Source organism: Anolis sagrei, chromosome 3 (assembly GCF_037176765.1).
Source record: "Anolis sagrei isolate rAnoSag1 chromosome 3, rAnoSag1.mat, whole genome shotgun sequence".
NCBI classification, from domain to species: domain Eukaryota; kingdom Metazoa; phylum Chordata; class Lepidosauria; order Squamata; family Dactyloidae; genus Anolis; species Anolis sagrei.
Window position 1 is genome coordinate 253,339,560 of NC_090023.1, and position 25,078 is coordinate 253,364,637.

General features: G+C 42.3%; 1 protein-coding gene across 1 annotated transcript; it reads right to left on the reverse strand.

Moving 5' to 3' along the window:
• Positions 1 to 1,685: 1,685 nt before the first annotated feature.
• On the reverse strand, positions 1,686 to 24,352 carry TNFSF10 (TNF superfamily member 10). The gene is made up of 5 exons (XM_060767519.2): positions 24,063 to 24,352; positions 10,271 to 10,411; positions 7,880 to 7,937; positions 6,863 to 6,979; positions 1,686 to 6,266 (listed from the first exon to the last, which is right to left on the reverse strand). Exons 1-5 carry the CDS (start codon positions 24,192 to 24,194, stop codon positions 5,809 to 5,811), a joined length of 906 nt encoding a protein of 301 aa, XP_060623502.2. The 5' UTR covers positions 24,195 to 24,352; the 3' UTR covers positions 1,686 to 5,808.
• Between the last annotated feature and the right edge of the window lie 726 nt (positions 24,353 to 25,078).

Below are 25,078 nucleotides of genomic sequence, written 5' to 3' on the forward strand. Positions count from 1 at the left end.
CCAAGGTCACAAGAAAATTAGGACTTTCTCTGTTCCACCACATTTGGTAAGAGCATGGGATAAAACCGTATCAGTGGATTTTTTTTAATGAAAGGTTTGTTTGTCCTCTCCAAGTTCTCATTCCACCTTTGATTGCTTGTCAGAAGGGTGTTTGAAAGTGATGTGCTGTTGATTGCTTTTCAGTTGTTTTCAGTGTGATTAAAACTGTCATTAACCATGTACTTTAAAGCGAAGGCCTTCCCCAGATCATAGATATCTCCCAGGTTCATAGAAAGAGATATGTAGAGTACATATAGTTTGGCAAGGCATTAGAATTCTGCTGAGTTTTCTAAATACTCTTTCCTATACTCCAATCCAGGATTCCTTAAGATATATTGCCGAAAGCTTTTATGGCTGGAATCACTGGGTTGTTGTAGGTTTTTCAGGCTATATGGTCATGTTCTAGGAGCATTCTCTCCTGACATTTCTCCTGCATCTATGGAAGGGATCCTCAGAGGTTGTGACTTCACATCCTCTGAGGATGCTTGACATAGATGCAGGTGAAACGTCAGGAAAGAATGCTTCTAGAACATGGTCATATAGCCTGAAAAACCTACAACCCATTCCTTAAGATGTTGCTATAGCAAATAAAATGAACCCCAGTTCTATAACTACAATGCCTGAAAAGGGTTCATGTTCTATAGCGGAGGCATAGAGCAATTCACATGGCTCACCCACTTTTTCTTCTAACCTATCACTGTCCTCCACATTTGCTGGATAAAGCAGCTATTTTATTTTGCCAAATGGTAGGACCAGTCCTATTAGTCACTTACACATTAGAGGCAATATACCTGGGAGATCATATGAAAAGCCTAATTCAGCATCCTGCTTCCTGTAATACTCAACCTAGAAGACATTCACCAGCAGGACAAGAGAGTATGGACTATTTCCCATTCTTTCAGGCTGTCCTTTCTGCTACGAATTTTGTACATGCTCAGAGACTCAAGTAAATAAAAGCTTGATTACACTGCAAATCAAGAATGGTGTAGTGATTTCACTGTTGACCTACAACTCTTGGGAGACCAAAGTTTGAATCTCTGCTTGGCCAGAAGAACCCACTCGACTCTGGCCAACTCATACACTCTTGCCAGCAGAAAATCCTGATAGGTTTGCCATAAATTTGAAATGGCACCAAAGCACAAAACAGCTGCAGTTTTGCACTAATCTGAGACTCATTGATATGTATAACACTTAAACAATAGAGCACCATGACCATCTGTTGTAATTTGCAAAGGTGTTGTGATTTCATTCAATTTTTATGACTCGGGTTCCTCCACAACATGCTAACGCAGAGCATTTATTGTGTGGAACTTGACCTCAAATGCCAGATGCACCCACAAAAAGTGCCTTTAACCATCATCTTGTGTTGTGCTGGCAATTCACAGGAATGTCTACGGGCTGCTTTCCATAGCTGAAAAACAGTAATTTGATCTGCAGCAATTACCGGACAATTGTGCTTATTTCCATGTCATGAAAAAGTTTCACCTGCTGATTTCTGCACCTCTCTTAAAGGTGAGCAGGTGGGATTTCACCCGGTTTCCCCCCGTCCACCTGGCAACCGTAGTTAGCAAAGGTCATTTGTTTCCTAATAGCTTTGAAACACCAAAGAAAATTTCATGCACAATAATGAAAACACAAAGTAAACATTATTTTAAAAAATAAGTTTTATAAAAAAATATTTACAAAATGTAGCAAGATATAATACAGTTGTATAAAATGCATCTCCCTCTGGACATTTGTGTTCCATTTTTGTGTTACATATCACAATAGGCCAACAATTTTTCTTGCTGTTTCCACAATGAGAAGAGATATTTTGTTCACTTTTTGGGATGGGGGAGAGCAATATTCTAGCACTTTATTCTTGGAGTCAAGGGGAGAAAGAAAGAGAAGGGTTTACCTAAATACCAGGTAGCTGAGGATAAAATTTGCTGTTGTCTTTTATTTTCTATTTAAAAAATCAAATAAAATTTGCCACTTTTTTGGGGATCAGGTAACTGACAATGCCCCACTTGTAATTCTGGTTCCCATATTAGTGGATCATGGTAAAGTCCAGAGTGGAGGCAGCTTCGTAATGCCACAAGAACTACCAAGGCAATTTTTTTTCATGTCAGGAGCAACTTGAGAAACTGCAAGTGGCTTCTGGTGTGAGAGAATTGGCCGTCTGCAAGGACGTTGCCCAGGGGACGCCCGGATGTTTTGATGTTTTACCATCCTTGTGGGAGGCTTCTCTCATGTCCCCGCATGGGGAGCTGGAGCTAACAGGAGCTCATCTGCGCTCTCCCCAGATTTGAACCTCTGAACTGTCTTACTGGCACAAAGGTTTAACACATTGCACCACCAAGGCAATATTAGAGAGGAAACTCAACAGTGGGAAGCTTTCAAAAAAGAAAGGACGCCCCTCTCCCACCTCCTATTCAGTAGAATCACTTCACCATCCTGGGAAGAGAGAATTCAATGCACTATTCTCATAATGTTCAGAAAGAAATGGGTCTCTAGCACATTTTTAGTTACATGCATTGCAAACAAACACCCACACAATATGCTACATCTGGCAACTAAATCTGAGAGCAATAAAATCCAATATGGCTCCAGGTTTTAGTCCAAACTGCAGTGGAATTATCGAGGTTATTGGACATAAGGTTCAATTGCAGTCTCAAAGTTCAGACTAAAATCTGGAGTGGGCTTATCACCTCACTGACAGTGAGAACCAGTATCCACCATTGTTTCTACATATCTTACTGGATATAGTGAGGTTTTTCTTCCACATAAGCTTCCATCAGATGATGCTGTGAATTTTATTTAAGGCAGAAACAATGAAGACCTATCTCCTTTTTCTCTCTTGCTATTATGCAACCCTGATATTCTTTTGGGGAGAGAGTTACGTAGTAGTGTTAAATGAGAGCACTGCCCAACATGGAGATTGCCAGGGTCACCTTGCCCTACTCTTGTGCACAGGAAGGATTTGTGGGTGGAAGAGCGGGGTCATGTTGTTTTGGTCACTCGTGCCAGCTCTTAAGAGCTGGGGAAAACATGACCGTTTTAATAAATTACAAGGAAATCAGGGAGTTCCTGATGACTCTGAATAACCACACCTTAAAAATAGACAAAAACAGGATCAAGAAATTCCACCATCTTTGCCATCAGTTTGCCAGCACTGATGAAGTAATCTTTCAAACAATTTCAAGGCGGGACAGCTCAAGTTAGCACTTGGATAAAAGATTAATACCAGGCTCAGTAGGTTACATTTTAGGTGAAGGAATGAGCAAAACCACCCAAGAAAACCCTATGAAATTTATGGGGTGACCACAGGTCCACAAGCAATATGAAAGCACAAGAGGCAATGCAAAGACACATACAAACACATATTGTGATTCTTGAAATCTGTACCTACATAAGTCCATTCACAATAAACAATTCTAAAACTATGTTTCTACTTTAATTGCTACAGTCAACTCCTCTGGAATTCTGGGAGTTTAGGAGAGGCATTATACATTTTCTGCTAGAGAGCTTGAATGCCTTATCAGGGTATGAACCAGAAGATTCCAGGTGTTCCCATGGCAATTCAAGTGAAACACAGCATTATAATTGTGCGATGTCAAGGGACTACAGCTCTTATTGCAATGCAGGCAGTTGCAACACAGAATCCCTTCCATCAATATTGCATCTCCATACATTTCAGCAGTCATTTAGGACAAAAACTCTGGACATAAATTAAATGATGTATGCCCAAGTCAAAAATTGTTTTGCACCAGGCTGGGCAACATGCACCAGCAGCATATTGAGACTGGGTATTCAATCAATTTAGCTTGCCAAACCAGTGGTGGAGAATCATTGATGTTATAGCAGGAGAACAAGTTGATCAACCACTTCAAATTCACAAGTGTTTGAATTGGATTTTAGCCATTCTGGACAAGTTGGCACATCACACTGTTGGGAGAATGGCTTAGCCAACTACCGTCTGCTCCTCTCACCTGACACACAGACAACTGTAAAGCATGCTAATTTAAAATTTCCCCAATCATGCAGAGCAATACTTCCTTGGGACATCATGAGGGATCTAGAATGGCAGGTGCTTGCAACTGACCATTGATCTCTGGTTGCTCACCACAGCTATCAGCCCATTGGAATAGGGGCAAATTATATTCAGGCACCTGGCTGCAGCCTACCTTAAATGGAGATGGGCAGTAGTGGAATTTGTCTTCCATGACAGTGGGACGACAAATCCATAGGCCTTAAATCTAAACCAGTGATTCCTAAACTGTAATCCTCCAAATATTTTTTGACATCAGCTCCCAGATGTTGCAGACGCCTTGGCCAATGATCAGTGATTCTGGGAGCAGAAGTTCAAAATACCTGGAAGACCAGAGTTTGGGAAACAGGTCTATATATAAAATGCATTCACCAAGATTCTGACCTCTATTGTGAACAGGTACTGCACTTCAGTCAGCTCTTGTAACACATGGATTAAAATCTTGTATTGGCTCATTGTCATCACTGGCATGGAAACCATTATTTACCACTGGGGAGGACTCCCCTGATCACTAGAGCAAACCGATGGAAGCTTCCATTGCACACAAACACAATACACACATGTAAAGGACATTGAACAAAGATTCTAGAGTTAAAGCAACAACAAATCAAGTTGCCTGCACAAATTCACCATATTCCAGACCAGGTTGCTAGGCCTTCACCCAGATGTGGTCTGTTGTGTCCTACAACCGAAGGCTGCTACCAATAGTAATTCCTGTTTCTTCAGTATTCATGCTTTCCAGGATGCGTTAGGTTTATGGAAGTGGGCAATGAGAAGGACTTTTGTTAGAATGTTGACTTCAAAGGAAGACTGAGGATTTATTTTCCAAAAAAGGAAATCTTGCTCAAAAGGGAAATGTTTAATGAAGCACCTGAAACTTCTGACTTTAGAGGGTCACTTTTCCAACTGCAGGGTGAATGGATTTAATCATTATTACCCAGCGTGCAACAAAGGAGTAACATGTCCATTGCACTCTTCTGCAGACTTCACAGTATGATAGAGCAGAGCAGTACGTGTGGAAATATAATGTGGTTGCCTACCTGAGACTGCACAGATTACAGACTCAGTGAAAGGCACATGTTCATCCCATAGGAAAATGTTCACATGCTATGCTCTGCATGGCAATGAGCAGGACTCAATCCTTTCAGCACATTGTTTCACCCTTCAACAGTCTATAGCTTTTCTGTGTGACATTCCTGAACTCTCATAATAATCCTGTTGTGAAAAGGTTTGCAATGGGGAAAAAACTTGACCAGGTGTAACTCCTTTGGCAAATTCTGATTGGTCATATTGACAAAGATTGTAGCTCCAGTCTAGGAAACATCAATCTCCCGAATTCCTGCAGACTACAGATATGACAGAGTGATGGAGGCATATCCTCATGTCTTGCTTCATACTTCTTTCTACTGTGTGATCCTCTGTCAAAGAGTTGCACAGTCTTTTGTGTTGGCAACACACTCTGGATCACAGCTAGAAAACAGTTCACAGAACTGATGTCATTTAATGGTATTTCAACCATTAATACCTGGTTTTCCTTTTAAGTTGGCTAATTGCAATTCATTCATTTCTCCACAAAATCGAATTGTGGTTCAGGATGGCAACCATTCAGTAGGAAATATGCACAGTTGTTCCAGTTCTACCGAATGAATGTCCTTGTGATACAATTCAAACCTATTTCTTCTGATTTCTTAGCCAATCCTTTCAATGTTTTTTGAACTCGCTTTATTTTTCTTTCTCTCTTAAGAGACCAAGAAGGCTCCAAAGAAACTTGCTGGTTTATCCATGTCTACTAAATCTTTATTGCTGATAGAGACAAATATCCTGTCATTCACGTTTAATTGGAACAACCCCCCTTGATAAATGGAATAAAGTCCATATCCGGCTTTCTTGGACCAGCAGCTCGTTCGAGCACTTTTCATCATTAGGATGGGGTCTGGGTAGTAGTCAGTGTACTTTGAAATGAATTGAACCATCTGTTTAGGGTTTCGAACACTGTCAGAGTCCGGATCTGCATCGGGTTCCACCCCCTCAGGTTCACGGAACCGAAAATAAGTCTGGGAGTAGATATAGTAGATGCCTGTCTGTGGTATGACCAGCTCTCCATTGTTCAACCTTAGATTGTAAAGAAATGAGCTGCTGTCTCTTGAGGCCTCCCATGTGTTTATCTTATATCCCAGGTTGTTTCGCAATGGAAGACCTGCAATTGGATAGGGGAAAAAAAAAGAAAAATACCATTTAAGTTTATAAAACACATAGCACTTTAACCACAATTTCTAGAGAGACTATTACCAGACTGCTGATTGGAAAGTAGAAATGCATTCGGGCCTTGTTAGATCACAATAGCCCATTTAACTTCTTTGGCCATAGAATCAATGCATATATTTGTGAACCTTTGAGATGCCTTTGTATATTAATTTGGATGTTTCATGTTCATATTCTATGTTAGTTGTAATTTTCAATCAATTACTTTTTATTGAAGTTATAGTTGTTATGCTTAGGTAGTTCTTTATGTGGGGTTAATCTGGGTTATTATAGTTGTACTTATTGTTATTGAGACATTGAATGTTTGCCTTTTGTTTGTTGGTATCCACCCTAAGTCTCCCGGGGAGATAGGGTGGAATATAAATAAAGTGTTGTTGTTGTTGTTGTTATCAAAAACACTATTGGATTGCTTCTATGTTTTTACTTTTTTATAGGAAGGTGTCCATGACTGGGAACAATCTGGGTGTGGGGGGAATCAGTTGACCAGATCAGTTCCTTGACCGCTCTGAACAGATGAATTCAGTGACTCACTTTGTATGGTTTCAGGATGCCTCCAATTTTGGTTTGCAGTGAGGTGAGCTGCCACTCTGGGCACAGCATTCTTGGAAGCTTCTCTTTCAGTTGCAGTGGAAACTTGAGAAGTGTGACCTGGATTAAAAGAAACACCAATGCTTTAACCTAAAGTAGGATCACACATAAGCTATTTGCATAGCAATAAAACCAAGTCTAAGAAGAGTCCTGCTGGAGGAGGACGAATGTCTATCTTGTCCAGCCTTCTATTCCTATAGTGGCCAAATGGTTGCTTCTTGAAAGCCCAAAACCAGAGCTTGACTGCTATAGTATCTTCACAATTCAGTTCCAAGCAACTATGGAGAGTCACACACTAATACACAAGCATGTCTTCTAATCCTGTTTTAAAGTTGATCAAATTGGTGCTCATTTTGTGGTAGTGGGGAACTACAACTCTGGTAATGGTCTCCAGAGTTGTAGTTTAGCACTTAAACCCCAACATCGCACTGGCTTTCCTTGGTCCATGGACAACCAGTGGCCCACAAGAATGAAAATATGGTCTGTGGCCTCACCATTACTACACCGTTACCTTGAAACCACATGGCAACAAGCGCCACTGGTCTCATGAAACCCTCTTACGATATAGTACTGAGGCAACAGGGATATCGGGAGGGGAGAGGCTGACTACCTACAAAAGATTACCACTACCACATCAGCTCTAGATTATTAAATATGGTTTTCTGTGGGGGAGCAGATGGCAACTAGTAGACGGCATATGTTCTGAATCAGAAACTAGAGCTGATGTGGTTTATCCAATGCAATTTTCTGAATCAGCATCGCAAATAGCCAAACCAAATCGAAAGTTGTTCAAAAACTGAGTTGTAACCCTTTTGGTACTACTGTTGGAGAGTAATCCCTGGTCAAAGTGGTCCCTGGTCAAAGTGGTCCCTGGTCAAAAAAAGGTTGGGAACCACTGCCTTGTAACAGTACTTCCAATAATCTTACTTAACCAAACATGATGTACAAATGTGCCAATACCTGTTGCCGAGGAGGCTGCACCAGAAATTGCATCTTCCAGGCGGTGCTTTGCCACAATCTGCAATTGCAAGTGTAATTATGTTACAAAAAATTCCTATGATAAAATTACACTTCTGGAAAAGAAAAAAAAAGTTTCAATATGTATGTGCCATTTTATTTTATAAGCTTCACAGAAAAATATACAACCCTGGAAAATTTCCCACTTCTGGTTTCGGGTGTTGCTTCCTGGAGCTCATGATATGCATGCTGGAGGAAATAGGATATTCTTTGAAGGGAGCACGACAGTTAGGAAATGCCCTGTATAAAAACTCCTTTATACTATTTGGGCAGGGGGTAAAGCAAACCCACCACTGCAACACCAATTATAATAACCAGGCAGATGGCAATGCGATCGATCCCACCATCTACCCCTAATCATAAAGGTAGTCTTTATGGCTAAACAATATGACTGGACAGGGGGCAAACAGATCCCAATATTGTCCCTCCTTTAATAAGGAATTCACACCACTTAGGCCCCTAGATGACACTTGAGGGGATGTCTCTTTATTTAAACCTTCGCTGCCACCATAAGTATAAATGAACAGGAACCCTCTAGCTATTTAAGTTGTCAAAACTACTTCTAGGACCACCAAACACTGTCTCTTTTCAAAGGGCTTCTTTGAGGGAAAACAGGCGAGGTTGAATTAAAAAGAAAAGGAGCTAACTCCACGAATGGCACTTGACTCAGGCTTAAGTTTTAAAAAATACAAGAAAGGTTTATTGAATAGAAGTTACAGAATAAAGCGAATGCAGTTGAATAGGCTTGGCTGTTACAATTAAACTGGTCTTTGTTCTTAAAAACGTAACGGTTGCATGAGAGAATGGTTCTATCTTTGTTACAGTTCCTATACACAACCCAGCTATTTCTTCTCTAAAATAGCTGTAACCAGTCTGCCACAGCCTACTTTGCTGTGCAAACTACAGGCAAGCTGCCTATTCCTAACAGGAACTCCTAAAAGCCTTCTATAATCTTGCTCCCACTCTAACATCAACCAGAACTGAAATTAAACTGGCAAAATAAGCTTCTCTCTTTCCCTCCAACTGTCTAACTCCGCCCCCCTTTTACAAACCAATCCTGGCTGTTGCAGGGCTGGCTCAGGCCCAGGCCACTCCCCCTCTCTGAACTGGAGCTTTTCCCTAAACTAAGATGGCTCCTGCAGCTCTCTGCCAGGCCTTCTAAGCTGAAACTACCTAGCCTGTCTCTTCCTAGGCCCTGCCACCCCGGCTGGCAAGGTAAGGGATCTTCACACCCTGCATCCTAGTTCCTTTAATGCAGATTTATTATACTTTAGCTGGGAGAGGGATCTACAATGTTATTCTGCCATTTTCTGTGGGATTGTGGCTCAGCTGGCTGAGTGTCAGCTGCATTAAGATCACTCTGACCAAAAGGTCATGAGTTCAAAGCCAGCCCGGGTTGGAGTGGATTTCCAACCAATTGTGTAGCCTGTTATCGACCTTTGCAACCCGAAAGACAGTTGCATCTGTCAAGTAGGAAAATTAGGTACCACCTTAAAGTGTGGGGAGGCTAAATTATCTAATTTATGAGGCCATAAAAAAGATTCCAGCAAAGCACTCCAGCAAAAAGCATGCGGGGAATGGGGAAGTACTTCATCAGTGTCACAGATGGACGATGAAAGTGACAGCTCCCCTGGTGGCCAGAAAAAGTTAAATAGCCTCTGTGTATGTCTGTATATGTTGTATGTTAAAATTGGCATTGAATGTTTGTCATATATGTGTACACTGTTATCCGCCCTGAGTCCCCTGCGGGGTGAGAAGGACGGAATATAAATGCTGTAAATAAGTAAATAAATGAGTGTTGTTTTTGGTTATTCAGTCATATTACTATTCAATCTTTTTTCCAGTTAGACACTGAACATGACATCCCTCCTTTCTGTAGTGTCACAACATCCTACAAGGTAGATTAGGCTGGGGGGGGGGTATATCCTAACTGTAGAATTAATGCAGTTAGACACCACTATAACTGTTGTGGCTCACTGCTATGGAACCCCAGGAGTTGTACGTTGATGAAGCTCCAACACACTTAGGCAGAGAAAGCTAAGCTCCTTGTAAAACTACAGCTCCCAGGATTCCATAGCATTGAGCAATGGCAGCTAAAGTGGTGTTGAACTGCATTAATTCAGTTTATATGCATGAGATCAACTGGCCCAAGGTTACATAGCTGAATCTGGTTTTCCCAAACTCCAGTTCATCACTCGAACTGCTATACGAGACAGCTGGACAAGAGGCTTGTCATCTAAGATATCTGAGGCTGCCAGACCGAGTTAAGCCTGAAAATGAACTGAAATAATTGCGACTGTTTCCATTAGAGAGTGTATTTCCTAGGACAAGTACCTTTTTGATTAACCGTGAGAGCTGCCACTTGACTTGCCAGCAGGGGTCACTCTCGTCGATGTTATCTGCATCCATGTCTTGTAGTAAAACATCTTCTCGACTAAAACAAGCCAAGTTGCTCTCAGAATAAGTAGCACGGAGCTGGATTGAGAAAGAGAAGGAAAAAGAACAATTTTTAATTCAGTGTATGTATTTCTGGAAGCAGGAAGATGTATACTACAGATGAAGAGGAACATTAGAAACTGTGTTTACAGGAAGCAAAACCCTTTAAGTTCTCAGTGTTACACTGAAAACTATCCCTATGGTATTTCTAAAGAGGACCAATATGACTGATGTAGTTTAAGGTGCAGTTGCTAGAAGTCTGGTCTGTTTTTCTGTACTGGGCTGTGGCATAGTTAACTGGGAGCCAGCTGCATTACATCACTACTGACTGAGAGGACATGAGTTCAAAGCCAGCCCGGGTCAGAGTGAGCTTTTGGCCATTAGTCTAGATTGCTGTTGACCTATTTATTTACCACATTTATATACCACCCCTTTCAGCCCAGAGGCGACTCAAAGCGGTTCACAATTGGCAACAATTTGATGCCTCAACAATTATAACAAATAAAACAATCATAAAATACTATTAAAAACATTAGCATACAATATAATATAAAAAGTACAAAGCCTTAAAAACATTATTGTAAGCGTCTCCATGTCAAGTCATTATTCAACTGTGTCGTCAAGTGGACCTAGTAAAGGTAAAGGTAGTCCCCTGACATTAAGTCCAGTCATGTCTGACTCTGTGGTGTGGTGCTCATCTCCATTTCTAAGCCGAAGAGCCAGCGTTGTCCGTAGACACCTCCAAGGTCATGTGGCCGGCATGACTGCATGGAGCGCCGTTACCTTCCCGCTGGAGCGGTACCTATTGATCTACTCACATTTGCATGTTTTCGAACTGCTAGGTTGGCAGAAGCTAGGGCTGACAGCGGAAGCTCACACCGCTCCCTGGAATCGAACCTGTGACCTTTCGATCAACAAGCTCAGCAGCTCAGTGCTTTAACCCACTGCGCCACCGGGGGCTCCGGTGGACCTATGCAGCCCGAAAGACAGTTACATCTATCAAATAGGAAATTTAGGTGCTGCTTTATGCGGAGAGGCTAATTTAACTAATTTATGACACCATAAAACCTTCCAGCAACATGCAGAAAAATGAGGAAGTCTTCATTAAAGGACTCAGTGTCACAGTGGATGAAGCAGCAGCTCCCCCTGTGGCCAGAATCGAGCATGACCTCATGAATTCAGAAAAAGCTCGAATTTTAAATTGCCTGTGTCTGTCTATACATGTTATATGTCTAAGCATTGAATGTTTGCCATGTATATGTGCATTGTAATCCATCCTGAGTCCCCTACAGGTGAGAAGGGTAGAATATAAATAGTGTAAATAAATAAATAAATTTTTATCACAAGTCATATTTTGATTGGTATGGTTGCTCCATGATTCAAGTAGTTTCTAACTTATTTGTAAATAAATAATACTTGTAAATAAGTAATAACCCCGGTGGTGCAGCAAGATAAACTGCTGAGCTGCTGGACTTGCTGACTGAAAGGTTGGTGGTTTGAATTCAGGGTGTGGAGTGAGCTCCTGCTGTTAGGCCTAGCTTCTGCCAACCTAGCAGTTTGAAAATATGCAAATGTGAGTAGCTCAATAGGTACTGCTATGGTGGGAAGGTAATGGCGCTTCATGCAGTCATGCTGGCCACATGACCTTGGAGGTGTCTATGGACAACGCTGGCTCTTCAGCTTAGAAATGGAGATGAGCACCATCCCCCAGAGTTGGACACGACTAGACTTAATGTCAGGGGAAACTGTTACTTTACTCAATATTACAATGTTATATAAATTGGTGATTAAACCCCAAGAATCTACATTGTAGACCTAAGGTGAATCTACCCTGTAGAATTAATGCAGTTTGACGCTATTTTAACCTTCATGGCTGAATGCTACGGAATCCTGGGAGCTGTAGTTACACAATGTCTTTTGCCTTCTCTGCCACGAAGAGTACTGGTGCCTTGCCAAACTACAACTCCCAGGATTGCCTAGCAATCAGCCATGGCAGTTAAAAGTGGTATCAAACAGCTTTAGGTCTACAATGTAGATGCAAGGCTATATTCCGAAAGAGGATTTCAACTAGGCCATGTTGACTGGGAAGACCTGTAGTTCAAAAGAGTAACCTTTTCACAGTCCAAACACATAGGTGCATGTATGTGCAAACAGGAAATATAGTTCAGTGTCTGCGGCAAGGGAACTGCTCTAAATAAGCACCCTGGATCTTTCTCCTCTGTGAAACTAACCCAGACGCAGCAGCCCAGCCCATCTCCATGGGCTTGTTATGACTTGGCTTCACCTCAGGGGTGACTAGGCAGGGGAAATTTACTGCCTTTTGCTGACAAGAGATGTTTTCTCATAGCCTCTACACATTGGGCCAGAAGACTGTGATAACATGGGAGGGGAAGCACAGAATCATGAAATGCTAGCACTAGGCATCTCCAAGTCTGCCCAAGCTCCAGACTACAAAGTAAGTAATCAGTTCCATTCTGTCTTTCTGAACTATTGAATTCAGTTCTTCCTTGGGGCATTTGTTGATCCCTCGACTAAAGCAAAAGAACTACTGGAATCTGTAAGACCATTCCTCACATTCCTTTTCGTTTGCTCTCCTTATTGAAACCATTTCCTAAGCTTAAAACCTTGCTGTTGAGTCAAAGGCAAACTTCGCATGCAACAAAATCCTTAAGTCTGTCATGTTTCTCCTGAATCCTGAGACTCAGTTATCATGAAAACAAGTTACTTTGGAAAGGACTCACATCTAATGTGAGATTTTGCTTTCTTTCTGCACCACTCAGAGTGTTCAGTGCATTTTCTTCTCAGCTCCAGTGAAATAGGAATTGAATTTGAGTTCATGGTAATAACTTCATAGGAAATGGCACATTTTTAAAGGACTGACAGTAAGTGGCATACTATGGAAACCCACACCATCAACAAATGTGGAGACTTCCCACCTTGTGCCAGATGCACCTCGACCAAATGTCTTCTCCAGCCTAGCACCTTCTATCATTCCCAATCAGCTAGTGCTGATAAGCATGGTATTATTTATGTATTTACTGTATTTGTATACCGCCTTTCTCAGCCAATTGGCGACTCAAGACGGTTTCCAACAAATCAGTATACATAAAACATACTATAGATAAAAAAACATTAAACAGTATAAGACATCACAAAAGCAATAAAGCAACATCATCAGCGTCTCATTATTCTCAAGCATTGTCCAATTCCATTGTCAGGTCATTCGATTTCCTATATTAGCTACTCTGTATTTGTGAACGCTTGCTCAAATAGTCACGTTTTAACTTGCCTCCGAAATGTCAAGAGGGAGGGACCAGATCTGATTTCCCTAGGGAGAGCATTCCATAGCCGAGGGGCCACCACTGAGAAGGCCGTCTCTCGTCCCCGCCAAACGTGCTTGTGACGAAGGCAGGACCAAGAGCAGGGCCTCCCCAGATGATCTTAAAGTCCTCAGTGGTTCATAAGGGGAGATACATTCAGACAGGTAAGTTGGGCCAGAACCGTTTAGGGCTCTATAGGCCAAAGCCAGCACTTTGAATTGGGCCCGGTAGCAAACTGGCAGCCAGTGGAGCTGGCGCAACAAGGGGGTTGTATGCTCCCTGGGCACCACTCCTGTTAACAACCTGGCTGCCGTTCGTTGGACTAGTTGAAGTTTCCGGACCGTCTTTAAAGGCAACCCCACGTAGAGAGCGCTGCAGTAGTCTATACGGGATGTAACTAGAGCGTGGACTAACGTGGCCAAGTCAGACTTCCCAAGGTACGGGCGCAGCTGGTGCACAAGTATTCCAACATGTTCATGCAGTGTTCATAGAATCAGAGTTGGACGACATCACATGGGTCATCTAGTCCAACCCTCTGCCATGCAGGAAAAACACAATCAAAGCACCCCCGACAGATGGCCAACAGCCTCTGTTGGGGAGCTTCTCTATGATACTCACAAAATGTGTGAAATAGACTGAAGTCTATAGTGACTTGTCTTTTCCCCCAGAAATTTCAGAAGAAGTGGCTGGAAAGTCCCCCATCATTTTTAGAGCAAGACTGGGTATTTTTCGGAGTTAAATTGCAACCTAGTGAGATGAGTCTTGCAATTAGCCTCAGGAGTCTGCGTGGGAGTTTATGATCTTGCAAAAAAAAAAACCCCACTACTTTCTATTCAGGTTATGTGGTTTTTCTGGTGCAGATTGACCTGAGACTCTATTTTAGAGTCTATTCTGAAAGTCACCCAGGAGGAAAGAGGAAGAAAGAGGGTGAAACAAAGTGAGTAGATTTCCATCAGTTTTTGTTTCCCCTTCAGGGGCTTTGGAGGAGGTTGGAGATAAGGCATGGCATTTGTGACTAGTTTTGGTTGCATCTGTTTTTGCAGTGGGAAAAAACCCCCAAAACCACCATTAATGTTTAAAGGTTATTTTGGAGAGCCTAAGGGATTTCTGGAGCCAGCACTTGGGATTACAAGGGATGCATAAGGACACTTTTTTTCACTGCTCCACTAATACATGGGTTTCCAGCCCACATTTTCTATTATGTACAGATTTACCAAAACTGAAACTATGCTTTCCTTTCCCCACAGTAAAAACTAGAATGAAAAAGAAAAAGGATCAATAAAGAAGATGAGGCAGAACGGAAAGTATGAGGAATCATGACCAATTATAATTAAAAAAAACTTCTTCAAAACTTTATCTTCTCATTCTTTAGTTTGCAAACTGATTTTGCTCCAAAAGCAAAAGACAAAAGAAATCCTTTGGGAAGATGTCCCGTCACAAAGCTTATTAATGTCACTTTTGGAGCCCCTGGCGGTGCGATGGGTTAAACCCTTGTGCCGGCAGGACTACTGATCAATAGAATGGACAATCAATAGATCAGCAGTTTGAATCCGGGGAGAGCATGGTGAACTCCCTCTGTCAGCTCCAGCTCCTCATGCGGGAAGTGAGAGAAGCCTCCCACGAGGATGGTAAAAACATCAAACATCCTGGCATCCCCTGGGCAATGTCCTTGCAGACGGCCAATTCTCTCACACCAGAAGCGACTTGCAATTTCTCACATCATGCCTGACACACACAAAAAAAGTTACTTTTGGGGAACAGAATCCCCTAACCGGTATGACTGTTAAGTCTGCTAAAAAAAAAAACTTCCAAGTTCTGCCTTTCTATTATAAATACAAGCAGGAGGAAGATCTTGCACACACAAAATTATTTGCCAAAGTAATCAAACTCCTTGATCAGACTAAAGCATCCTATTTAAGCTTAATTGGGGGAAACAGTTACTAAATATAAGATTGGCTTTAGTGTAAAAATGGCTGATTACATGAAAATTAACCAAACCTGTACAGTTTATTATAAAAATCCATATTTATACAAATTTATGATTAGGACACGAAGAACAGGCATTGGCCAGACAGCAACCAGTTAATGTAACTTTCATCCAGGGAAGTTATGTTTTGAAGGACAATTCCTAGAATCCCCCAACCAACCTAACTAGGGGATTCTGGGAGTTATAATCCTAACTTTTCAAGCTCTGGCAGTGCTGCATAGACAAGCTCTGTCTCTTTACAGCTGGAAGTATTTGCCTTACCCTTCTGTCTGAGAACTAAACATTGTGAGTATATGCAATACTTACTTCCTCATTTTACTGAGCACTTCAATGGGTTTGTTTTTCATCTACACTGAACATTATTGTACTCATTCACCCATAAGAGTGCTCAGAAATTACATATCAGGAAGTTACTTTGAGTAACACACAATTTGCATGAAAGTGGGCTACAGAACCCGTGTTGTTCTCTTCAAATCATTTCTGACTTCTGGTAAACCTATAAATCAATATTCTTGGGAAGATTTGCTCTGAAGAGGTTTGCCTTTGACTTCTTCAGATAGTGTGTGACTTGCACTAGGTTACACAATGGATTTCATGGCTGTGCATAGAGTCAAACCCTCTCAATACATCATGAAGGCTTCCTACTTTCTACTAAAACAGACAAAACCAAGCATCTAGGCACAGGTTTCCCCTCGACATTAAGTCTAGTTGAGTCCAACTCTGGGGGTGGAGCTCATCTCCATTTCTAAATCGAAGAGCCAGCGTAGACACCTCCTTGGTCATGTGGTCGGCATTACTGCATGTAGCGCCGTTACCTTCCTGCTGAAGCGGTACCTATTGCATGTTTTCGAACTGCTAGGTTGGCAGGAGCTGGGGCTAACAATGGGAGCTCACCCCATCAGCAGATGCAAATCACCGACCTTCCGATCAGCAAGTTCAGCAGCTCAGCGGTTTAACCCACTGCACCACTGTAGCCCCGGGGTAATAATAGGGGTTAATTTCCCCCCAATCCCCTTCTCCAAGACTGCATATCCTTGGAAGGATGTAGAAATATTTTGGACCGAGATACACCAGCAAAACAATGGATATTCTATGGGTAGATTGAGTTATTTCCTCATGTTTTTATGCAGTTGGTGTATAAACATTGATATAAGTTTTTTTTAGGTGGAAACCATATGTTGCCTTCAGCCATATTTTACCAGCTGGGAACTAAATAACTGGACCCTCAAGTAAATATTTTAGAAAAGAAAAATGGGTAAAAGTTGCTCTATTCTTCATGTAGGAAGCACATTCATAACAATTCTACCAGATTTCCAAACAAAGCTGTCTGGAAACTAGACTTCCTGGATATTTCAGATGTCTCTTTTTCCTTGTCCTCGGGGCAGAAGTGACCGCTGTACAAAAAAGTGGAGGAGAAACCCAAAATTTGAGTTGTGATCTTCCAGTAAGTTTTTGACATGCATTCTCTGTGCCACTATTAATACAAATGACTTGTGCTAATTTAAGGTTTATCTCATGTGGGAGGAAATGGATTTTAAAAAAAATACATATTCTGCCAATGAAAAAGCATTTCTGCTCCCATTCTGCAGTTTGGAGTGGCTGAAACTGAGATTGGGTTACAACAACCCTGCAGTGTAGCCCACTGTCAACACTGCAAGTCAGAAAGAGCCTGGCAAAGAGGTTCACACAACAATCCTGTAATGTGATCTAGTATTTTGCTTCTTTCTTAAATTTTTTGAAGTGTATGTTGAGGAGGAGGAAAATGTACCCTTGCACAGGTAAATGCAGCACGAATGAAGAGAGAGCCTGACCTTTAATCCAATCCCCTTCTTGAGCTGTTTTGATTTTGGCAGTCCTTCCCAAGAAGGTGTTTCCTTCTTTTGAAATCAAGCAAACCACCCAAAACTGAACCCATACTTATAAAACCAGGTGGAATCTGACCCTAGGGCTCTTAAACAGTGATAAACAACATTGCAAAGCAAACATATTTTGTCCTTGCTCTGTTCTGGCTTCTTTCAGCCACATCACTTTCGATTTCCATACAAAGGTTCAAACTTCAGCCAACACACCAAAATATAGTTGAGGTCGCTACAAAGATCAACTTAAACTGGACACCCTCCTGGCCCTCACTTGGCTCTAGTCATTGGATGCATCCACACCACAGAACTGATGCAGTTTGATACCACTCCAACTGCAATGGCTCAATGCTATGGAGCCATGGAAATTGCAGTTTTACAAGGTCTTTAGCCTTCTCTGCCTTATTGTGCTGGTGCCTCAGTAAACTACAACTCCCATGATTCCATAGCATTGAGCCATGGCAGTAAAGCGGTGTCAAACTGCATTAATTCTACAGTCTAGAATGATGCACTCATTGGCTCCAGTCACTTGCAAGTAATTGTGCTAGAAATATAACATTTCAAGTCAAACCAGAGCCTATGGCAATGCATATAGGTAGAGTGAGCAAGGTGGAGCTCTCCAGGAGTTGTTAAACTACAACTCACATCAGCTAATGGTTATGCATGTTGTGTGCTGCATTTCCACAGCCACACTTCCATTTTGCCTATATTCATATTCCTTCCTCTGATTTCTTTGAAATCACACTGAGTGGTCCCTTTTTAGCTGTACAACTCTGCCAGGTAGGCTAAGCGAAGAATTATATAGAGATTGCTGTGTTATCATGACTGTGATCTACACTTCTGTTATCTTGATCAAAAGATCTGCATGCTGTGTACTCCCTTCCCTGTCCTTACATCCCAGAACAGCTTTGGAGCTGATGTGGAGTGGTTTTGCAAGTTTATGCTTCTTGACTTGTCTTGGAAACAAGAAATCCATCATTGCAAGATGAATTTCAAACTCAGAGGCAGAACCACAAAGAAGCAGGAAGCGGTTTTGAAAGAGGCAGTCATGTTAGGCTTACTGCAGTCTAAAGGGAGAAAGGAGGAGAGGAAAAGAGGTTCCAGCAGCAGAAATCCAGTTTTCATGCAGGAAAAGGATGGGATTGTCCCAAGTGACCTATCATAAGCAGGAGCCTCCGGTGGTGCAATGGGTTAAACCCTTATGCCAGCATGGCTGAAGACCAACAGGTCAGAGGTTCAAATCCGGAGAGAGCGGGTTGAGCTCCCTCTGTCAGCTCCAGCTCCCTATGCATGGAAATGAGAGAAGCCACCCACAAGAATGGTAAAACATCAAAAACATCTGGGTGTCCCCTGGGTAACATCCTTGCAGACAGTCAATTCTTTCACACCAGAAGTGACTTGCAGTTTGTCAAGTCACTCCTGACACGAAAAAGAAAAAAGACCTGTCATAAGCAAAATAGTCCTAAAAGGAACCTATAAATCTCCATATCTAATAGGCTAGAATCATAGAAGATTCAGATCTGACCCAAGACTTTGGCAGACCAGGACTCAAATCACTCTCTCTCCACCTCAGAGGAAAGCGATATCAAACTCTTTCTGGACAAATCCTGCCAAGAAAACCTTGTGAAAAGTTTCGCTTAGGGTAGTCCTAAATTGGAAATGACAACTGCAAGGGGCAAGGAGCCATTGGGTGCATCCATATTGTAGAATTAGTGCAGTTAGAAAACACTTTAACTGCCATAGCTCAATGCTATGGAATTCTGGGATTTGTAGTTTGGGGAGGCACCAGCATTATTTGGCAGAGAAGGCTAAAGACCTTGTAGAACTACAACTCCCACTATTCCCTTTGTAGGCATTACAACACATTGTTGTGATTCCAACTAGAAGGGGAGTTTGCTTAGCCAGCAGCTGATACAAAACACTGGCCATCCTACAAACTAAATAAAGGTCTTATCTCTTTCAGGAAGATAAACATTTCACAAGAAGAGTTGTGCAACCAACGTTTGGATTCTTGTTGCCTTTTTCAAATAATATTGATGTCTTCCAAAATTTACTATCTCCTCCTTTTTAAGTAAAAAAAGGAGGGGAAAACAATGGAAATGTATTCCTATTTCTTTTTAAATTGCCACAAAATTCAGTTCCTGTATGCATGAAAGAACAGCACTGTGTGTTTGGGGAAAAGCTTAAAGGGGGGAAGGCTTAAAGGGAGAAGAGGTTTATAGTAGAAGAACAAAGCCCCTTATTTTCTAAGGCATTCAAGCCTCCTGTTGACCCTATCACACCATTTATCCCTCTCAGCAGCTAGGAAATAAGCAGAGGTTGCAAACCTTACTTTATCAGACCTATACATTCAATAATTATCCAGCCAACGTGTTGCTAAGTGGGAATTGTCATCCAAAAAAGTAACTTCCATAAAAATACTTCTAGCAGTAACAAGAACACAAGGAAGGCAGAGCTAAATATTAGTATTTTGAATTATTGTGCACCCTGGAGTGCCTTGTAAGCCACCCTGAGTCCCTTCGGGGAGATGGTGGCAGGATATAAATAAAGATTATTGTTGTTGTTGTCATTTCTGGGGTAAAAATGCAATCTTGTTTTCTCCTAAGAGTATTTTTTTTAAATAACAGGAGTGCATCCACACAGAATGAATGCAATTTGATGCTACTTGGAACTGCAACTAAAATGATCGACTAAAATGATCAAGGGTCTGGAGAACAAGCCCTATGAGGTATGTATAAATATGTGAGAGGAAGTCACAAGGAGAGGAAGTCACAGGGAGCATGCTTGTTTTCTGCTGCCCTGGAAACTAGGATGCGGAACAATGGCTTCAAACTACAAGAAAGGAGATTCCATCTGAACATGAGGAAGAACTTCCTGTGAGAGCTGTTCAGCAGTGGAACTCTCTGCCCCAGAGTGTGGTGGAGGCTCCTTCTTTGGAAGCTTTTAAACAGAGGCTGGATGGCCATCTGTCAGGGGTGATTTGAACGCAATATTCCTGCTTCTTGGCAGGGGGTTGGACAGGATGGCCCATGAGGTCTCTTCCAACTCTTTGATTCTATGCTATGCTCTGGAATCATGGGGAGTTGTAGTTTGGTGAAGCACTGGCACTATTTGACAAAGGCTAAAGACACTATAAAACTACAAATCCCAAAGCTATAGCAGTTCAAGCGGTGTTGAACTGCCTTGATTCTACAGTGTAGATCAGGCCTGGGCAAACTTTGGCCCTCCAGGTGTTTTGGACTTCAACTCCCACCATTCCGAACAGCCTCAGGCCCTTTCCTTTTGAAATCCAAAACACGAGGGCCATTGTTTGCTCAGGCCTGGTATAGATGCACTTGAAGACACCCATCCAAAGTTTTTTTTTCCAGACAAGGGAGTCTAGACACAAGGGAGTTAGTCATACAATGTGAGGAATTGGCCTCAGAGATACCTGACCACAGGATCCCTCCTGAAACAACAGCATTTCCCCCTAAGTAAAGTATTTTTTCTCTCAACATGCAGAGTTACATTTTACAGCCCTTTGTCTGAGTCCAAAAGGAAATGGCACCCTGAGATCTCTCCAGACCAAAGGAACAAAGACAGAAGAGGCATGCAGGCTTATAGGCCTGTGACTCCAACACCATCACTTTCCTATTCTTCTCCAGTTTGAGTCTTTCACATCTTTTGCCTGATGATGAAGAAGCCAGTGAAGTTTTGAAAGCTTGCATAGTTTTGTGTGCATTTTGCTTGGCCAGCACATGGATCCCTCTTTAGTGGATATTATTTCACTCTATGTAATGTTTGCACTTTTAAAAACACTTACCTGCCATAGTTTTCATCTAGCAATATGGGATTTGTGGTAGAGTGAGTTTTTTGTAGACAAGTGGAATTACCCCAGAAAAATACAAACCCCATGGTTTTATAGGATGCTTTCGAATGATTCAAACTTTGTTTCCTCCACATAGTTTAAAGCACTGCATAAATAACCTTCATGTTCTGTGTATACAATACATAACATCATTTCATCTTTGGACCAGAGTCCCATCTCAAAGATATCTCTATGTATATGCATGTATTCCAAGTCCTGAACAAATCCAAAATCCTAAACAACTTCTGATAAGGAATACTCAACCTATAACAAAGAGTGATTCTGTGTCCTTCCCTCTTCTGTGCCATTCCTTGGAAATGGGCATCTATGGGTTCTGCTGCTTTGCACCCAATCTTAGGGTGCATCTACATTGTAGAATTAATGCAGTTTGACACCACTTTAATTGGTATGGTTCGATGTGATGGAACCTTGTAGAGTTCAGTGGTTGGGCCTCCAGGTGTTTTGGACTTCAATTCCCACATTTATAGAATCATAGAATCAAAGAGTTGGAAGAGACCTCATGGGCCATCCAGTCCAACCCCCTGCCAAAAAGCAGGAATATTGCATTCAAATCACCCCTGACAGATGGCCATCCAGCCTCTGTTTAAAAGCTTCCAAAGAAGGAGCCTCCACCACACTCCGGGGCAGAGAGTTCCACTCCTGAATGGCTCTCACAGTCAGGAAGTTCCTAACAGCTGGTACACTCACTTGGATTCTGGGAGCTGAAGTCCAAAACACCTGGAAGTTCAAAAGTTGGGAACCATTGCTGTAGTTTAATGGGAGCCCTGGCACACTATGCACAGAAGGCTAAAGACCTTATAAAACCACAACTCACAAAATCCCAGAGCATTGAACCATGGCAGTTCAAGTTGTGCCAAACTGCATTAATTCTAAAGTGTAGATGGCCTTCTAGATTGGACAGGCGTGGAATTCAATCCCTCTGAGAAAAATGGAACCTAAGGCAAAAGAATGAGAAAGAAGGTAGTTACCCAAGGAGGCGTTTCTGCAGAATTACTTCCTCCTGGAATCCCCCCAGCTCACTTTCTGGGCATCCTAAACTTTTAAAAGTAACTTTCCGAAGCTCAGCCCATTTCCTCCCAAGCTTTCTTTGTTTCAGTCAGAGGCAAATGGATTAACCAAGCACTTAAAAAAAGAAAACAAAAGGAACATTTATATTTAGGATTCACGCCCTTCCGGACAAAATTGCCCTTCTTCCCCTTTGAATTTCCAAAATTCCAAGCAACTCTGATTGAGATGGTGTTATTACTTTAATTTGGATACTTGTTATATTTTTTCCAGCAATATAATTGTACCATTTGTAAGGGGGAAAGGGTCACTGCAACAGTGGTTTCCTTTGAACCCCATTTCCTTCATTTCAGTGGCAAAACTTGCAACTGTTTCTAACAAAGGAGAACAAGAGAGGCTTAGAGGAAAGGGGAAAGCAAGGCCTGGATTGAGGATCTACTCCAGCCCTTTGGAGTACATGCAAAAACTCCAGGCTTGCAACAAAATACAAAGTGTAGTTTGCAACTTTGCAAGCTACCCAGAGGAAAAAAATTTTTTGCATAATCTCTTCTTTGGAATCCACTTCCGTGCAAGTAAGACAAGGCAATTGGAGGCTTGGAATATTTGAATTCTTTGGATGATTGAAAGAGAAAGAGAGTTTCAAGTTTGCAACTTTACATTCACTTTCCTGTGCAATAAGGCAGGAATTTCGAATATCTGAATCCTGACCAAGATTGCAGGGGAAAATATTTACAACTTCCAAAAACTATTCAGAAGGAAAGATATCAAACTATGCAAGTTTTCCATGCATAGTTTTCCCAAGAACGACTGGCCCTTTTGATTATCTTTGAATTCTTAAGAAAGAACCTACACTGGAGAAGTTTTAGCAAGTCTTAAACCTTCTCTGCCCAATAGTTTCTCAAACTACAACTCCCAGGTTTCCATAGCACTGAGCCAGGGCAGTTAAAAGTGGGGTCAAACTGCATTAACTCTACGGGGTAGCTGCACCCTAGGTTGTACAAAGGAGCTTTCTTTCTTTATTTGGGCCTCATGGTTGCTCCTTCTACACTGCCCTATAGCTCAGGATCTGGTCTCTGATGTTAATATTTCCTTTAAACTGGATTATATGAGTCCTCACTGCCAGATAATCTGGGATAAGACGATAATCTGGGGTACAGGGGCAGTGTGGAGGGGACCTAAGAGACCTCATCACACTAGAGAATAAATCCACTTTAAATCCAGTTGGTGCCTCCTGCAGAATTCTGGGATTTGTAGTTTAGGGAAGAGTCTTTAACAGCCTCACCAAACTACAAATCCCAGAATTCTGAAGGAGGCAGAAACCGGATTTAAAGTGGATTCATTCTCTAGTGTGATGAAGTAGCTCTAGGACTCCAAATTTCCTTTCTCTGGAAAGTGGATACAAGATGGAAGACTGTGCATTTATTACTATTGGTATTAATAGAATCATAAGCTGGAAGAGACCCCCAAGGCAGGGCCACCCAGACCAAGCTTTTGGGATGCAGGAACACAGACTCAAAGCACTCCCGACAGATGGCCATCCAACCTCTGCAGTAGTGGTATTCCTGGGTGTGTTTGCAAAGTGTGCATGCACCCCAAGAAGGCGGGCTTCCTCTCCCCTCTCCCTCCCAAAACAGAGAGAGGTTTCTTCACGAACCTGTTGCAGCTCGTTGGTGAAATAGAGGAAGGTGATGGCGACGCAGATAGACTGCAGCAGCACCGCGAAGATCAGCACCAGGCTGCAGGTTTGCCCAGCGCTGGGCCCGCCGCCAGACGAGGAGAACATCATGCTGGAAGGGAGAGGAGGAGGAGAGGGGCAGCAGCAGCAGCAAGGAGAGGAGGCATCCGGGTCTCTGTGTGTGTGTGTGTTGTGTGTGGGGCCTGTGGAGCCAGGCACACAAAGAGCGGTTGTTATGAGCCTGTGGAGGTGGGGCAGGGCTGCCCCAAGTCACCCTCCGCCCTCCCCTTTTCTCCTCCCTCTGGGTTGGCTTTGGAAAGAAGGAAGGCAGGAAGGGAGAGGGAGGAAACAGAATCTCCAAGAGGGAACTGGAAGGCAAGGTCAGCCAGAAGCAGAGGCGTGTCTGCACTGACCCTTTCATGCTGGTTCAAACTGCAGCAACCAAACAACAAACTCCATGAACCAGCCTGGACACAGCATATTATTTGAGAACACAGAAATGCTGGACCACTCCAACAACCACCATGTCAGACTACACAGAGAAGCCATTGAAATCCACAAGCATGTGGACAATTTCAACAGAAAGGAAGAGACCATGAAAATGAACAAAATCTGGCTACCAGTATTAAAAAACTCTAAAATTATAACAGCAAAACAGCAGAGAGGAAACAACCAGGCACATCTTAACACCTCTCAACAAAAGATTTTCCCAGGCTCAGGCAGGCCTTCAAATGCTAATGAAGGTGGTCAGTTGAAACATTCACACCTAGCTGCATCAGGGAAGAGCTCCTTGCCCCACCCCAGCCATTCCACAGGTATATAAACCCATTGTCCTAATTCCAACAGACCCCACTACCTCTGAGGATGCTTGCCATAGATGCAGGCGAAACGTCAGGAGAAATGCCTCTAGAACATGGCCCTATAACCCGAAAAAACCCACAAGAACCTAGTGATTCCAGCCATGAAAGCCTTTGACAATCCCATGAAAGTGCTCA